Raw genomic sequence first — 16,713 nt, 5'->3', positions numbered from 1 at the left:
GTCTCTAGTTGTACAGACTGCAGAGGAAATGGCGACCTACAGGTCATGTGACCGGGGACTGGTGGCTCGTGCGCGGGCGCGAGGGACTTGGGGCAACTAGGTGCATTCTAGTGTTCATCCATCGATTTCGCGACGGGAGCGCGCCGCGCATTCAACAGCAACCAGAACTGCCATTGCGCCTGGCACACCGCTCATCGCCCGTGGATGTCTCGCGATCCACGCCTCAACAGTCTCAGGTCAATGCGCCAACCGCAATATGGCCCCTAACAAACCGACAGAGCCATCCATCGAGCGCACCCAAGAATATGACGAGTTCCTAGACACGTTAGCAGAATACCACGAGAAGCGAGGGTGGGTGCACTGTTTCGCGTCATTGCAATGAGTACATATTCACGTAGTTTGCAGAACGATTCTAGACCGCGAACCCAAAGTTGGGAGCCGACATATCGACCTATTGCGCCTCTATAAACGCGTGAATGAGGAGGGCGGATACGACAAGGTCTCAGATACTAAAGGCAATAAGCTGGCCTGGCGCAGAATCGCTACCGAATTCCTTCCCCATAGCCCCAGCATTACCACCCAGGCATTCCTGGTCAAGACAGCATACTACAAGAATCTTGCGTACGTGGAGCGCCCTAGGGTATCCTCTCAGCCGCACAGTAGCTAATGCGCTCTAGGGCCTACGAGATATCGACCGTCCACAAGCGCGAACCCCCGCCTAAAGAGATCCTCGAAGACGTCTCTGCAAAGGGTGGAGACGTGCTGACTCGAACCGTCGACAACTTCTTTCCATCAGGCAGCCGCGAAGCCGATCGGTTACGAAACGGAGAATCAGAATCAGAAGACGAGGACGAAGACGCCGACATCAAGAAAACACCCAAAGACGATAAGATGGAAGTCGACGAGCCTGGCAGCGTCGGTCGGTCGACAAGATCGCTCCGCCATGCGCCCCCCCAGCGTGTTCTCTTCCAACCCGACACCTCGACCCGTCAAACGCGCCAGTCTACGGGCCACCTGAACCCCCCCCAGGTCAACGGCTATGGCACAAGCGGGGCTGCTGTGACGATTGCGAACTACGAACCGCGCAACCCACTACCGGCCACGATGAAGCCCGTCGTGACCCCGTCGAACAGCTTAGACATGTACATACAGTCGCGTAAAAAGTACATTTTGAACAAGAGGAACAGGCCCGTGCCGCTCAAGGGCATGATGTTACCCGGCACTGGCTTCCCAGGACCCAACATCTACATCCGCGCTCTCCACGCGCTACGCTCAAGAGAGCCTGAGGAAGAGGCATACGCGCTACATCACCTGGTGAAGATCTCACATGAGCGGGGCGACAAATATCGCTTCGATCAGTTCCCCGGGCTTGCTGAGGCGCTCATCGCAAAAGTCATCGACGTTGGCTCGTTGTTCTTCGATGTGAGCTGGGAGATTTCGTATGTTGAAGATGACTTTGAGCAACCCCATATCCTCAATGGTCTGTCCGCCACCCGCGATTTGCTCAAGAGGATTCAGTCGTTACGAACACTCGATATTCACGACGATCTACTATCGGAGGGCACCGCAAAGGCTCTAAATTTGGTCAACGAAGCGGCCTTGATCATCCGAAACATGGTCATGCTAAAGGAAAATGCCCAATTTGCCTCCATGATTCCTTCCGTTCAGGATCTGATTGTCATCGCCCTCAATCTACCAAAGCACCCTACCGTGGTCGAGCTGCAGCACTACGCTCTCGAGATTGCTGAGCAGTTGACTAAGTACTGGATATTGAGCTCAGACAGCCCGCTATATCGCTCGTTGTTGGCTCAAGTCGATTCAGATGACCGTGGCAGGATCATCACCTCGTTAAGGGCACTTGCCCGAATAGCCATGAACCTCGAGGCTACGAATAAATTGTCCAACGTCCCAACAAAGACGTTGAAGTCAATATGCGATTGGCTCCTCGTGGAAGATGAAGATTTACGGATAGCATGCCTGGACTTCCTCTACCTCTTCACCGGATTTCCGGACAATGTCGAGCTACTTGCGCATGAGGTTGATCTTGAAGGGGTGGTGAACCAGTTGGTTCGTTTACTACAATATGGCGCTGTTGCTTATGAGGAACGTAAGAGTGCACCGAAGACATCGAAATCATCAACGCCGACCGAAGGCGCGCCGAAGCTGTCATCTGCCATCATCGATCATCTCGTTACATTAGATGAGCCCGAGCGGAGCTCACAGTGGCTCAAGACATGTTTTGAGGAAGATCCTGCTGGTGAGATTACACAGATTCAGCTCTGGTCAGCATACAATGCCGCTTTTCAAGAATCAATGACTTCCAACCCAGCTGCATTCAAAGCGCTCATGCCAGCCAAGGATTTCATTACAAATGTCTCCACAACGTTCGGCGGCGCCTCTGCTCAGGTTTTGACTGTTGGTGGACAACCGAAATACACCATTCGAGGCATAAGACCACGAACAGTGCCGGTTGATCCAAGCACGAAGAAGCCATACATGCGATGCTGCTGGCATCCCACAAGCCTGCTCAATGGGCATGCCGACTCCAAACACTCCACCGCAAAAATTGAATGCGGGGAGTTCACTTCCGGTGCCAGGGCAATGTGGGAACATATTGTAGCCGTTCACCTCAAAGTTCCGCGGGACCAGGAAACCGGACAGTGGTTGCTCGAACCTAAACCCGATATTGATATGGAGAACGGCGACGTGCTGTCCGCGACGAAACCGACGAAGTACTTTTGCCATTGGGGCGGATGTACGCATTTCACGCCTGCTGGTACAGAGAGTGCATTTGAAGCTGGTCAGCACATCAAAACGCATCTACCGGATACAAGCATCAAGCAAGTCATGCATGCAAAGCACAATCGTACGCCCTCGGAATCTCGCCCAATTACCTCATCCGCACAAGTTTCAAGTTTGAATTTTCAACCCCAGTTTGGACAACCTGCTGGATTAGGGAGTTTGGGCATGGGCGGGAGATATAACAATTCATCGCGCTCGGAAAGTAGAAATGGGGGCAATAGAGAGGGAGGGACGGGTGGCGCAGTGGAACACCAACCAGCGCCTAACTTTCGTTACTACAACACAGCAACGGACGAAGCGAACGACGCGGCCGGGCTTCCCCTATCCTCGGTCCTCGTCTTGCGCAACCTCGCACGTCAACTTAACAAGATACCACCACCTTCTTCCGTGACTGAAATCGCTTCTCCTTCTTCGCCGACGCACAAGCGTACCTTTAGCGAATCCAGCCCAGAACATCGCAGGAATACGAGTGGCAAGAAACCCAGGTTGAGCGATGCAGCAGGGGAGCGGACTCGGGAGCAGGAAAGGGAGAGGGAAGAGAAGGCCGAACAAGAAGCACGTAGTGTGGGCTGGGTTACGAGAGTTTTCGCCCCAGTACGGGAGCAAATCGCTTTTGTAGCGAGCCATAATCTTACGTTGAGGAACTACATGGGGAGTTTGCTGAAGGCGGTCGCCGAGGGCGGGGGGTAAGGTGAAAAGTACCATATCGGGAGAGGGGCGGCGTTTGAAGGAAATGGAATTCCTTGCGAGTAATGTGAATTCGGAGTTTTTCGAGCATGGATATGGGGCTGTGCGCTGCTTTTCTCTCTCTTAGTACCTTCGGTATGTCGGGGATTCAGGGGATTATTCTTTTGCATATCTTGGGTGTGTGGAATTGACAGCTTCTAGCGTAGCTCCCATTGTGTTGTTGCATTGACTGCCTTCCGAGTACTGCTAATGTGTTCGACCTTCGTCTCCGACGACATAGCCTCTTGCGATCCCACTCCTCCCTTCTTCCATCTTGGCCGCACGTCCATCCACCCCGTTCTCGCCTTCCTCGCTTCTATAGTCACTCCCTAGACCTTGCCATGTCCTGTTTGAACGTAGGTATTCCGCTCCTGGCGACGCGACACCGCCCACAGATGCTATATCGCCATTGGCACGTTTGGTCAGTGCGGAGCTGGAGGATGCTATCTGACCGTTCGGGACTGCTCGGGAGGGGGTGTCTTTAGGGGCGATAGTTGAACGCATAGGTCGAGAATGCGAGACGTAGCGGCCAGTTCTGAGATCAAATTCTGGGGGCGCAGATTCTTCCTCGGAGTCATCGTAGTCGCCGTCATCTTTACCATCATCACACATCTGCTCCGCCTCTCTTGTCTCTCCGTTGGGCAGCCCAGTGCTTATATGATTAGTGTTTCTTTCCTTCCTCTCTTTCTCATCGTTGAGAACGGTCTCGAAGTCCGCCTCCCACGCCCCCGTCCACACACGCTCGTCGTCCGCCTTCAATGCTACCCCAAGTTCCCAAGGCGTGATCATTGGCCGCCAAAACTCTCTACTCTCGATCAAACTACTTTCCCAACATCCAATTACGACCCATCCGCCCACCTCACTGAAGTTGGCTACCTTGGCTGCATTCACCTTGCCAACAACGAAGGTGTAATATTTCTTGCCGGCAGCAGTGATTTGGCGTTGGACGTGTGAAAGGATGTGCATGTAGTTCTTCACGGAAAGGGTGTTGATCAGGATGCCGAAGATGGGCGTTGTGGATAAGGAGGTTAGAATGGCGTAGCGGCGGCGGAGGGCGAGGGATGTTGATGCGAGGGACGCAAACGGTGTGGTAGTGGTGTTGAAAGAGGTGGGGTAGATGTGTATTGAGGATACGCGGGAGGAGAGTGTGAGGAGGAGGGCGGTTGGTGGGTCGGAGATATGGAAGAGGGCATATTCTTGGAGCGCTTCTTTTTCTTTCTCTGCGTCAGATGGTACTGTTCGGTTGGGAAGGAGCGAAGAGGGATTATGGACGATTTCGGTAGCGTAGACGCCGGTGTAGCCTTGGTCGTGGAGGCGGGAGTAAAGAGTTGGGATGTGGTGGGAGTATGGTATGTCTGCCATCAAGATGATTTTGGCCTCTTTGTCTGGGTATGTCTCTTTGAATGTCGAGAGCAGGGGGTCTAAGTTGAGCAGCCGCGCCGTGAAGACATAAATAACGGGTAGTCTCGCGGGAGGAGACAGACACGATCGTCCGTAGTGCACAACAACATCCGCGTCGACGTGTTCTGCGGCCACCTCGTCCACGCAGCAGGCGCCGTACGACGTGTCTCCCAGTATGAAGAGCCGCTCTTCCCTATCCTCGTCTTGGGCAATTAATGTCTTTTCCAGCCTTGCGCTTAGCTCCGCATCTGTTGTCGTCCCATTCTGCTGCCCATTCTTTGGAGCACCATCCTGCGTTTTCTTCACCTTGCCCAACCCTCGAGCCAAATGCTCATACACCCTCGGCGCATCCGTGAGCATATGATCTGGAAATTGCAGTGCTATCCTCTTCCATCTCCCCTCTCTTATTTCCCGGACTGTGCGTTCGATGTCGTATGTGAGGGCGACTTGTTCATCGGAGAGGCGGGGAAGGCTCGAAGTGTCTACAGTGGGGGTAGGATCTTCGAAGATGTGCGTATCCGGCGTGGAGAGAACGGGCGCGGTTTCAAAGACTGGGACAGCCATGTCGTGCGTATTTGTTGCGTCTCGGAGTGCACCGAGCTGCGTCTGGTGGCGGGGTCCAACTTTTTTGACGGGCAGCTGGCGGGGCAGGGGAGCGAAGAGCCGCAACGCGCCAAACTGGTGGTAAGCGGGCATTGCATCACTCATGATAGGACAGCGGTTCATTGAGGCCATTTGACTTGTTCCATGACTATACACTACTTATATACCATCGCTTGGGGGAAAACGCCAGATATGCAACCCTACGGCCTTGAGAAGTCAACCAACCTTCAAATCCATCTAAATCACTCCTACATCACATGATCAAGTATCCAGACACAACGGCTGCCAGAGCGAAGCCGAAGAAGTTTGGTGCATACTTGCCAACGCCACTAGTCGTTGTGATAGCAGCGAGCAGCATCTGAGGAACATAGGGCGCCGACTTCTCCACTACGGTGCCGTTCCAACAGTACTGAGTGAAGCACTGCTGGCACACTTCAGGAAGAGCCTCGCCGTTGCGCTCCATACTCCTCGAGAGCATGGCACATCCAACACAAGTCGGCCAGTTCGACGCGCCCTCGCGCGTCGAGTTGGCCTGCGTGACAACATTGTAGCCGTTCTGGATCATGGCATTGCGCTCTGCGATTGAGTAATCAAGCTTGTTGAACGTCGACGTATTGGACCAGAAAACGTAGGGCGAGTTGGGGAGATAGACAACGAGCGGGGGAATGTTGTTGCCTACCGTGACGTTGCTGCTATTGCAACCGAAGAAAGTAGGACGGTTGTTGAGACCTAGCGCGACGAAGGTGTCGTGCCCAGGAATATAAGGGAATGACGTCTTGTTCATAATGGGGGTGTTGGCACGCTCGTATGTTGCGATGAGCGAGGTGCCATTGGGCCAGTTCAGAGACGGAGCGCCCGCCATGACTGTATCGGCAGAGGAGTCAACAGCGAAGATGACATCAACCCGTCTTGTAGGCTGAATGACCGGGTTTAGAGGAATGTTTTGCAAGTCTTCACCACCGTCGACAAGGGTAAGGCGCGTCTTATTCGCGCTAGGGTTGGTAGCATTGTTGAAGCCGACGAAGGGGTTAGGCGTATAGTCAGCAATATCGTTGCTGTCCTTACTAATTCTACTTAAAAGACTTGTCATGGCATTCTTCAGGATATCAGGGATGCCGGTGAAGCTGTCCAATTGCAGGAAGATCTGGTTGAACAAGGAACTGCTGGTGCCCATGATGAAACCAAGGTTATCAAACCCAGCTACACAACCTTGGCCTTGCGGAAGCTCGCCCTTGGAGAAGTTTGAGCCAATGTACTTGGTAGGAGCGAAGCCATACGTGGTTGGGTCGAACGAGCCCATCTCGAAAGGGTTGAATTCAAAAACCGTGGCGTTAAGGGAGATGATGGCGGCTCCCGGGGCACGCTCGTTAGCAATCAGAATGGGCATGGGCGCATTGCCGTTTGAAAAGTCGGTGTCGTTCTGGATGGAGGAGAAGGTATAGCCTGGAGCGCCATCGCTGGCGTTGATGAGCTGGAACGAAAGACCTCGGCCGTACAAATCCGTTATGGACGTGTTGAAGTCTCCAGCTGGCGACTCTGCCTTGGATTTGGCTGAATTGACCAAGTTGGAGAAATAGTCGACGGTGGAAAGAATCTTGATGTCGCCTCCCCGTCGTGGACCAACAAAGAGCGAGTTCTGAAACTGCCAGATGCCAGACTTGTCACCCTCGTTGACAAGGTTCTGCACGGATGTGAAGTTGTTTGCGTAGATGCTGCCAATCATCCAACCTCCACCCGATAATGCTGACACATATGTGGAAGCTTGCAAGAGCCCCCCGAGTTGTCCGTTGCCTGTCGCGCCCGACGTACGACTATCAAAAGCGGCAAGAGCACCTGCTCCGTTCAACAAGGCTCGGTATCCTCCACCCGAAAACGAAATGGCCACGTTTGGCAGCGAACTGGCGTTGTTGCGGTGTTTGTCTATGTATGCGCCGGCATCGAAGCCCTTGATGTTGGCGCGGACGAGGAACTCGCGCATCGGATCTACCGTGTTTGGTCTTCTCTTCTGTAGCCATGCCGTTTCTTCGCGGGAGAGACGGTCGGCGAATCGAATACTCGGGCGCGACGAGGGACAGTCGACCTCAGCGGGCGCGTAGCCGTTCGGGGCCTGGGAAGATGCCCGTTTCCATGTTTCTACAGCATTCGAGGGCGGCGCGACTTCAGCTTCTCGAAGCGCGATTGCGGACGCTATGCATGCGTCAGTGGGTTCCTGCAGCAACACGGGCCGAGTCACTTACAGCTCGCTAAGCTTGTGAAAGCCGAAGCAGCCAGAAAGGAGGAGTATTTCATCCTAGTGAATGCACAACAGCCGAATGAAACGTACGAAATGTAGGAAATACAACAGGCGCAAGAAAAAGAAGGTAAGCAAACGAATGTGGTCAGTAACTGAGTTATTAAATGAGGTGACAGATGTGTGAGCACTGAGTTGCTTCGACGGGACTCTGCGGAATGACCCACAGCCCTCGCGGCTGTGTTTGGCACCAAGCGCCCGAACAAATAGGGACATGTCAGACTCATATGAATAGCCACGCTTAGCGTGGCTGACGTCCCTGAGCCCGACCATCGTTCTTTTTACTTATATTGGTTCTGTTTTTGGGCTGTATATGGTCATCGCTGTCTTGTCGCGTGCGTCAGCGCAACCAACTACTCCCTTTCTCAGTCAAGCTTCTTCGTACAAATATCCAGGCCAACCCTTCCGGCGGTCAGTCTGACACCTCAAGTACACTAACAAAGACGAGGCAGGCAAGTCATCTTACACCGCAACGCGTGGCGCAGGCGCAGAGCGAGCTACTACTGTACACCAGCGTTCCGACTTCCGTGCCCCGCATGCTGACCATGTACTACGTTGTAGAGGGAGTAACAGAGAGTAGAGCTTTGCTACAGTGCAGAGCTGTCGAGGACTAACACATCCAGCAAGTCGTCCTTGCATACATGATTCAGCAGGAAGAATCACTTTAACGGACATGGCAAGATTTCACGACAGAGCCGTAGGTTCTATACGCACATTCGGGTGCCGAGGACACCGCTTTGCGAAACTGACTCGTCTTAGCTAGAAGGCCCACGAGATTAAGGTGGATCGACAAATCCCGTATTTTATATCCCATCGCCTTCGACTGTCTGGTGAAGGCCCAACAGCTGCCGGCGGGTAGCTGCAGATCCGTCCCCGGGCTTCGGCACCATCGGAGCTTGGCAACCGTGGTTGAAGCTTCAACCTATTCTTTCTTTTTGAAACGTTCTTCACATTCGTCTATAACCATGATTCAAAAGACCAACTGTAGAAAATGCCTCCAAAAATCGCCTCATTACTCGCCATTCTTGCGTGCTGTGGGACGCTTAGTATGTTCATGCAGAATCATCACCGCTCAGAGTAGTAGCTTCACCTCAGAAGGAATAGACATCTGGAACCTACGAGTATCGAAGTGGTCTTTGGAACATTGTAAACATGATTGAGCAGCGTATATAGCAAATTCTCTACAGAGTCTCAAATGTATAAGCAACAAGATACATTGCCCAGACACCGTCAAGTGGCCATCGCTTCCTCGCAAACTAGCCGCACCATGGTATCACTTGTCCAAAAACGCCAAACCAAAAGAAATCAAAGCCCATCCGCCTTTTCGGCCAACCGTATCAAGTCTTCATGATCTTTCTGTCTTCTCACTCTGCACTGAGCTTATGACCATGGAGCCACCCGTCCCTGGTCTCTTCCTCGACAAGCTTCGACTCGGACTAAGCATGCCAACCAAGTTTCGATTTCCCGATCCCATAGTCGTCGTACTCTCATTCCAGACCTCGCTTCTCGCCTTACGTTGTTGGATATGCTGCAATGTCTTTTTGAGCGCGGCATACAAATGCTGGTTCTCGCTCATGTCGAGATCTACCCAAAATGAGTAAATGGAAAGCTGATTTCGGTTCACGTCCTTGAAGCGGCGAAGGATGTATTGACGAGCGGACGTCTCGGGCTCAGTATCGTTGGGCACATAGTCTGGAAAGAAGGATGCGAGGGGCGAATGCTGAAGCTTCTCGCGGAAGCGTGTGAAGTTGTTGAGGAGCAAGATGATGGAGGAACCCGTGAATTTTGGAGAGTTGGCCCAGGACTCGAAGTTACTAAAGTCGTAGAGCAGCTGAGATTGTGCCGATTGACCAAGGTATGGACGGTCGTAGATGGACACGTCAACTGTGTAGATGAGTGAAGTTGCGCCTTCGAGTTGGTGAAACCAGCGATTTTGGAAGTGTGCCGAGTTGTATCCGTTGATGTTGAAGAGATGGACATCTAGCTCATCCCAAGTGAAACGGAGCTCTTTGATACCACCCATGGACTTGTTGAGGCGGATAATGTCTGCTTCGCTGGGCACATAGTCTCTGCTGGCGATCCTTGAGATTTCTTGGGCAAAGTAGGCTGCGTATTGCGGGAAATCGATCTCAAAGTTCCGAATATAGAGCGTGGAGAATTCGGGATATGACCATATATTTTCAACTGCTTTGGTAACTCCAGGTGTGATGTGGTGCATGTCCACCGTCTCCACCTCATGGAGCAAGATGGCAAAGTCCTGGTTTAGCTCAGCGGGGAGACTAACACCAGTATCCTTCAGAAGATCAATGATAGAGTGGATAAGCAGTCGGATGGTCGAGTGCACGGCGTAACGGTAAGTCATTCTCTCCTCACTCGGATAGTAGCCCTCGGCGTAGAGGACTTTCATCTGATGCATAATGAGCTCTTTACCGCTAGTCAGATCGCCGACAAGCACCAGCTTCGTCTCTCGTCGCAAAGCGGTCGCTTCGTTTGCTATCGCCCGGTCGATGGCCTCTGAGCGGATGGCTGCTGCAGCATGGTCGTATTCCTCTCCAGTAGGCGTACGATTTCGTTCCGGGTCGGTCCTCTGGAGCTTCAGGTGAAACAAGAACCTGAACCATTGTATCATTCGCGAGACCTGCGTAAGAGCCCTGATGCATCCGCCATTCCATGTCGAAGATCGGGCTAGCGTCTTCAAGTTTGAAACATCTTCCTTTCTTATTTGTCGACTTTTGTGAAGTAGGATTTTGCGCTGCGCTGAAGCATGACTATTTGGGTCAATATACGAGTTGAGAAAAGTTGAAGAGACAATGAACGGCGCACCATTTGCACGCTGCGAGAAGCAATGTTACAGCATCGTTCTGTCGCTGCGCCACCTTCCGCAGCCGCTCCATCGACCTACTGCCGAGCACATACTTCAACTTGATGGCAAAATCCACTGCATCATGGTCCGACTGTTGGAGTCGCGAATTCAAGGCGTCCATGTGCCGCACAAGCAACCCACATGAGGCCATCAAAACGTCCAAGTCGGAAAGCAGTTGCGGGTGCAAATCATGAACCGCATAAGTGAGCCAGTCTTGTATGTTTCCCAGATTCGACTTCAGCGCGGTTAATTGTGCGATCAAGTTGATAGACGTCCCGTTGTTGCCCTTCCATCGGTCATGGATCTGGCGCAAGCTGTCAATCGCTTGTCGCAGTCGGTCTCGGTTGGTTCCGACAGCGCCAATGAGCGCATACACCTTCTTCTCGTCAGGCGGCGCGTTAGCCATGTCGCGTGTCGCAAAGTCAGTGGTTGAGTTGGGTCGCGACGGACCGCATGAGCGGGGGGCTTGAAGAGGAGGCAACAGTCGCGATCTGAGAGAAGCTCAAGGGACGCTGCGCACTGCCCTTGCAAGTGTCCGGGCAGGCTAGGGTCAAGGTTCGCGCTTAGAGTGGTTGCTATGAGACGGGGGCCTGATGCTATCAGAGCCCGGAGCCACGAATACCAACAGCTTGTGAAGACAAGCACCGAAAGGCGGAAAAATCGACATGAAGTAAGCTCCCTCGGGTTCTATGCTGCGCGACGTATGTGACGAGGCTGAAGAGGCATGAGTCCAACCATGGTGAGTCAACGGACGCGCATGAACCTGTCGATCTCGAGGGAGCGTGCGCCTACAGTGCCTTCGTCTTGTTGGAAGGGCCAAGATTTAATTTCGGTTGCAAGCACCACCGCGGTATGATGGTGATGATGATGATGATGAGAAGGAGAGGCGCGCCACGACAAGAGATGCGAATGAGGTCCCTAGAGCAGTGCGAGTGTGAGTCCAACGTCGTGGGTTTGGAGTTGATCTTCAGCCAGTGCGCAGACGTTTGCAGTCGTGGCGTTGCGCCTTCCTCGTGTGACTCTAACTGGCAACTGCACCTTCTGTTCGCCATGTGGCTAGTGCCATCCGCCGCCACGCGAAAATCTTCTCTCGTCATCGCCAAAGAGTATGTAGTGACTGACTTTTCAGTCAACAGCCAACATGCTTACTATATAACTACCCAGCATCTGGGAGATTCGGACGCCATGACTATAGCGAAACACGCGGAAGACATAGACTTTGCAAAGACGCTGAACGCCAACACGCCTTGATCAATATGGCAGCCCTTGGTACGCTACCAAACGAAATTCTCTCGTTAATCACGGGCCATCTTGAGCGTCCGCAAGACCTGCTATACCTTTCGTTGGCGAGCCGACGATTGTCCGAATTCGCACAACTGGACGGGTGGAAGGCATTTCTCAAGGGACGCTTCGGTCTTTGCGGATTAGATTCGGACGCCCCAAGTTCGGTACATGGCTTGACAACGCTCTACCGGAATTGGGATAGTAAAGGCTTCATCGCAAGATATCTGGAGCCATCTGTCAAGACAACAAGTCTCAACAGCTGGCAGTCAAAGATATGGAGAGAACCGCAAGGCCAGACGATGGGTTATCAGCCCAGTATCGACAGCTATGAAGAGATCTATGGAGGCTGGGGTGAGCGAAGGGAGGTGCTCGTGTGGTCTGCTGGCACGCAGATTGTCATGAGGATCAAAGAGGCCGGATTGAACATAGACAAGATTCGCAAACAAGAAGACCATGTGGATCAAAGTCCAGACCAAACGTGGAATTACGATGCCTTCAAACATCTCAACTCGTGGTTCACATACAAGACACCCAACAGCTTTGAGGGAAGAGATGACATCACAAGCTTGAAGCTACTTCGACCATATCAACGGGATCTGGCTTCGGAAGATGTGGTATTTGGAACTGCGTCGGGGCAGCTGTCGCTGCTTAGTTTGAATTCGGGGCGAGGTGAGACCCTGGAGCAAAAGTACGAGACTGGCCGCCGGGTTGTTACGTCTATCTCCATTAGTTCGTCTAGCTCGCCCATGCTAGCCGCTACGCTTGGAGACTCATCGTTGGCGCTATATCCCATCGATCAGAACAGTATCTCCGACCACCCTGTGGAGCCTGTTGCTCAGATTACGCCTATCATCCCCGGTGCTCGGATTAGTCGACTTTGGTCTTGCAACTTCTTGTCAAAGGACAGGGTTGTTGTCGGGCTCGGCCCATCGGACGAGCCAATTCATATCTACGACATTGCAACCGATGGTTTCTTATCCGAACCACTTCGCACGTTCAACCTTGAGTCTAAGTTTTGGCAGGGCTCTGAGACTGGCATGAGTGCTCAACACAGGACCTCAGTTCATCCAATTCTTGCAATGCCAAGCACTATGCAAGGTGGCTCGGAAGGAGGGAATACCTTTTTATCTGGAGGTTATGACGGTATCATTAGACTACACGATATACGCTCACCTCGCGGTTTCGAAACCATGTTTTGGGACCCCACGAACGACTCCTCAATCTACTCACTAGCAGCTCAAGGACTCGAACGCATCGTAGCAGGCGTCTCAATGCATAGCATGATAAAGGTATTTGATTTGCGATTCTCGGGATCACATGCATACCACACTGTCCAGTTACCCCACAAGAAACCCAAGGACAAGCCTCAAGGTAAAGACTTCGCCTCCAGCCCTATCGTCAATAATAGCAAGAGCAAAGCATCTACAGTATGTGGTGGTTGGAATCTGTATCTCAACCCGCGGGTCCCGCCAAAACGTAACGCGTATCGGGATGACTACTGGCGTGGCCGAGAAGACTCACCCGTTTACAGTCTCTCCATTCCATCGCCCACCTCGCAGAACCTGTACGCCGGCCTCGAAGGGTCGGTGCAAAGCCTAACGTTCCACGGCGTCGCTGACCCCCACCCGGACACCATGCTCTCACAATCCAGAACACGTTTTGTCAATAGCGGAGCCGTCGACATCCAAGCCTCGTACAACCCGCAAGGTGATGCGTTAGATCTTGGCATGTATGAGCAAGGGAGTGAAGAGGGCTTGGGCATGCAATTGCTGGTGCAAGACAGCGTGGCTACAGGAGCGGCGAAGAATACGGAGCGCGGAGATGCTGCACGATCTCGGGGCCTAGACGAGCGCTGGAGAGACCTGCGAGACGAAGGCGATCGATGGGTTAGGGGACAAACTATTCCACAAGTGCCACGGCGAGTTCCTGGGCGCGGAAGAGGTGTTAGAGGCAGAGGCAGAGGCAGAGGTGGGTAGGTAGATAGATGATCTCGTTTATAGACCATACATGAACCACAGACTCCCTGATAGTTTCTGTAATCCGAATCCGTGAACAATGTAGGCTACGATCCGGATTGAAAGCGATAACCATTTACAAGTCCAAAGTCCAAAGTCCAAAGTCCATGTCGTAAAGAGGACTCTGAAGTGAAGCGGTGCGGTACGGTCGAAGCGCTCATATACTGTTTATCATTGCGAGTGGGATGGAGATAGCTAAGCTCAATCATTGGTGGAAGTTATCGCTATCACTAACGTCAGATAAATAGGTTGATGCGATAGAGAATTATGGGTGTATGAGAAATTTGAATTGATAAGTGCGTTAATACCCGCGTCCTATATCTGCATTGATTACAACACATACTGACATACTGAAGCCTACTACTCTTCTCTGGGTCTTTTTGTATTTAACGACCTAAACGGTATTGACCTGAGTCTCTATGTTGAAGTCCAAGTAGCCGTTGGTGTTACAATGAGAAGTCCTTTGGGTAGTCAAGCTTGAGACAACGGTGAACTCTTGATGAATTCATGCTTCTGCTTGCTTGCCAAGATGCTCTACCAGAATAGCATTGTGTTGGCATAAGCAGGTATTTGTGCTGAAGTGGAGAGTACTCAGCGAATTTATAGTACCAACGACGCGGGCTTGGATAGTTGACCAGTCAGTGTTGAGTGATGGAGACTCTTAGGTGCGAAGTTAACTAGCGTGCAACTCCTATTAGCGGGAGGCCGGGTCAGCTGAGTCAGGACGTTGTAGTGCCTGACAATAGTCCAAGCTCTTCTACTGACGCAGGGCGTGAATGGATATGCCTAGTCTTCAGTAATCGTGGCTGAGAGTAATTTGCCGAGAACCGGGCAAAACGTCGGTGCATCCAATCTGAGGTCTCATTTTAGCGGCCATACGCAAAGACCGCGCGTCTTTCAGCGACATCTTGACAATCTTGGGTGATGCTCCCCAGTATCCCTGCATTGCCTTAAGGTTGCCAAAACACGCATTTGGACGCCGAAGTCGGAAACTTGCTTCCCTGAGAACGTGTGCGAATGCGAAACACTTGTTAATATTTATGGGATCGGTTCTGATTTGTCCAATATGCGGCCCAGCTGGATGTAACCTTCTCGAAAGATTACGAGGCCCCCAATCTGGCCCAGGTCTCTGCCTACTCCTTCTTTCCTGTTCAGGTATAGCGAACACCCTTGCAAACAGCCTGCTTTGTTCTCATCAAACATGGTGGAAAATAATAAGGGGTGTAGTGTTATCAAAGGCTCAGGTGTAGACGAAACGCTCAATAGTCATGGTTGGGTGCGAAATGAATACTGCGAATGGTTAGTTAATATCTCTCTTATGCCCTTGGTGCTATATGTACCATACAAAGACCGAACAGTCTCAATGCGGCCCAGGGTAGAGCCCCAGATAGTAAGGCGAGCTTATAGGCAGACTCACGTTTGGAATGCCGGGCGTTTGGCTTTCAGACCCGAAAGATGAGCCAAACGTATAGTAGTTCGGGTCCGACAGAAGTTCGCGTGGTTGTTGTGAGGATGCATGCGCCTGCGTGAAGACTGGTGGCCCTGATGGTGTAGTGTGGGGGATTACTTCTGGACGGGACGGTACTCGTGGAGTGCCGTCTATATTTGACATCCACGGTGAGATGTTCCAAGGTGACATATTCAATGGCGGAGGTGGAGAGTAGAGAGGGGCGTTCCAGTTTGGCCCAAAAGCTGCATACGCTTGTGTGGTACCGAGTAGATGGCTATCGAATGACGCTGCGCTGGCTGCTTGTATTGAGTCAGATACGGATGCGCTACTCGAGCTCCTGGACCCGATGTCATTGTTTGACGGCAGTTGATAAGGTGATGAACTCGGTCCTGATGGTTCGTAGTCCGCCGTAAGTGAGCGTGCGTAAACATTATGATGTTCGGGTGATGGCTCTGCATCTTGTTGATTGTTCGAATCGCCCTTGATTAGTTGTTGGAGATACTGCAGCTTTCGTTTACGCTTATCCCCTGTGAAGTAGTACTTGTTAGTACCTGATCGTAGTGAGTATCTGCTTTTAGACATCGACATACGATAGTTCCTAGAAGCTATCCGATTCTGCTGCTTTCGAATCTCGCTGTTGGCTTTCTTCGGTTTCTTCCCCGGTGCTTCGCCCTCCCCCACTCGCATCGACCTCCTTCCAGGGTTTGAGAATAGTTGCGACTGGAGGGTGGTTGCGGTTGGAGATGTCATGGCGCCAGCAGGTGCGTTTCGGTATCCGGGAGCGTGGGATCAATCAATATGCACAGAAACCGTTGTGAGGGCATGCTTTTGAGCCGCTGACGAGTAGGGAATCGCAGATCGCCAAGGTTACATTGGAAGAGTAAACTGGCCGCATCCTTGACCCGCGGAGATATTTGCTAACCAAAATGAGCATGTAGTTTCCCTGTCATTTTTTCCTGGGCAAAAGCTGATTAAACACGACAAGAATAGTAACGGGTGAAAAATGGCGGCGGGGGCAAGTGAGCGCAAGACTTGATCCATCCGCACTTCAACCTTAAGCTTAATTTCGCCGTAGGATAGAGGCGATGTGTGAGCATCAGGGGCTCCAAGTCGGCCACTAGAGATTTCATTAGCCATGTCTTCATGGGCAAAGCGAATAGCAATGCCGATTCAATGTCACTCAGTGACTTGGTCTCGGGTGCCCGCAATTATGTTTTGCTGTATTGGGCGCACTAGTCGTATAGAGCTGTCGCTCGAGTGGCCATGTCACCCATTGTGC

General features: G+C 52.1%; 6 protein-coding genes across 6 annotated transcripts; 2 read left to right on the top strand and 4 right to left on the bottom strand.

Annotated features, from left to right (window-relative positions):
- Nucleotides 1-256: 256 nt before the first annotated feature.
- Nucleotides 257-3,492, top strand: K460DRAFT_284694 (uncharacterized protein; the record flags this gene model as incomplete). The annotated part of the gene is made up of 3 exons (XM_040928762.1): nucleotides 257-351; nucleotides 406-621; nucleotides 678-3,492. The coding sequence occupies 3 exons, from the start codon at nucleotides 257-259 to the stop codon at nucleotides 3,490-3,492; spliced, it is 3,126 nt and encodes a 1,041-aa protein (XP_040787900.1).
- A 243-nt stretch (nucleotides 3,493-3,735) lies between these two features.
- Nucleotides 3,736-5,493, bottom strand: K460DRAFT_285939 (diphthamide biosynthesis protein; the record flags this gene model as incomplete). The annotated part of the gene is made up of 1 exon (XM_040928849.1): nucleotides 3,736-5,493. The coding sequence occupies one exon, from the start codon at nucleotides 5,491-5,493 to the stop codon at nucleotides 3,736-3,738; it is 1,758 nt and encodes a 585-aa protein (XP_040787899.1).
- A 164-nt stretch (nucleotides 5,494-5,657) lies between these two features.
- On the bottom strand, nucleotides 5,658-8,007 carry K460DRAFT_337415 (lysophospholipase-like protein). The gene is made up of 2 exons (XM_040931009.1): nucleotides 7,770-8,007; nucleotides 5,658-7,719 (listed from the first exon to the last, which is right to left on the bottom strand). The coding sequence occupies exons 1-2, from the start codon at nucleotides 7,819-7,821 to the stop codon at nucleotides 5,786-5,788; spliced, it is 1,986 nt and encodes a 661-aa protein (XP_040787898.1). The 5' UTR covers nucleotides 7,822-8,007; the 3' UTR covers nucleotides 5,658-5,785.
- Nucleotides 8,008-9,167: 1,160 nt separating this feature from the next.
- K460DRAFT_430247 (uncharacterized protein) lies at nucleotides 9,168-11,548 on the bottom strand (the record flags this gene model as incomplete). The annotated part of the gene is made up of 3 exons (XM_040938320.1): nucleotides 10,646-11,548; nucleotides 9,748-10,590; nucleotides 9,168-9,636 (listed from the first exon to the last, which is right to left on the bottom strand). The coding sequence occupies exons 1-3, from the start codon at nucleotides 11,089-11,091 to the stop codon at nucleotides 9,168-9,170; spliced, it is 1,758 nt and encodes a 585-aa protein (XP_040787897.1). The 5' UTR covers nucleotides 11,092-11,548.
- Nucleotides 11,549-11,784: 236 nt separating this feature from the next.
- Nucleotides 11,785-14,132, top strand: K460DRAFT_366214 (uncharacterized protein). The gene has a single exon (XM_040933324.1). The coding sequence runs from the start codon at nucleotides 11,942-11,944 to the stop codon at nucleotides 13,943-13,945; it is 2,004 nt and encodes a 667-aa protein (XP_040787896.1). The 5' UTR covers nucleotides 11,785-11,941; the 3' UTR covers nucleotides 13,946-14,132.
- Nucleotides 14,133-15,349: 1,217 nt separating this feature from the next.
- Nucleotides 15,350-16,406, bottom strand: K460DRAFT_311606 (uncharacterized protein; the record flags this gene model as incomplete). Its single annotated transcript, XM_040930193.1, has 2 exons — nucleotides 16,025-16,406; nucleotides 15,350-15,961 (listed from the first exon to the last, which is right to left on the bottom strand). Coding segments are annotated over exons 1-2 (771 nt in total), but the record flags the coding sequence as incomplete, so codon positions are not given.
- Nucleotides 16,407-16,713: the final 307 nt, after the last annotated feature.

Source organism: Cucurbitaria berberidis (genome assembly GCF_010015615.1).
Source record: "Cucurbitaria berberidis CBS 394.84 unplaced genomic scaffold K460scaffold_3, whole genome shotgun sequence".
In the NCBI taxonomy this organism is placed as follows: domain Eukaryota; kingdom Fungi; phylum Ascomycota; class Dothideomycetes; order Pleosporales; family Cucurbitariaceae; genus Cucurbitaria; species Cucurbitaria berberidis.
This window is presented reverse-complemented; position numbering and strand designations above follow the sequence as displayed.

What these genes read in the sequence shown, in the direction of transcription:
- K460DRAFT_337415 (XM_040931009.1), bottom strand. Translation starts at nt 7,821, where the DNA reads ATGAAATACTCCTCCTTTCTGGCTGCTTCGGCTTTCACAAGCTTAGCG. An exon ending in TTTCACAAGCTTAGCGAGCT is followed by an intron (nt 7,720 to 7,769) that starts GTAAGTGACTCG and finishes ACGCATGCATAG; the next exon opens with CGTCCGCAATCGCGCTTCGA.
- K460DRAFT_366214 (XM_040933324.1), top strand. Translation starts at nt 11,942, where the DNA reads ATGGCAGCCCTTGGTACGCTACCAAACGAAATTCTCTCGTTAATCACG.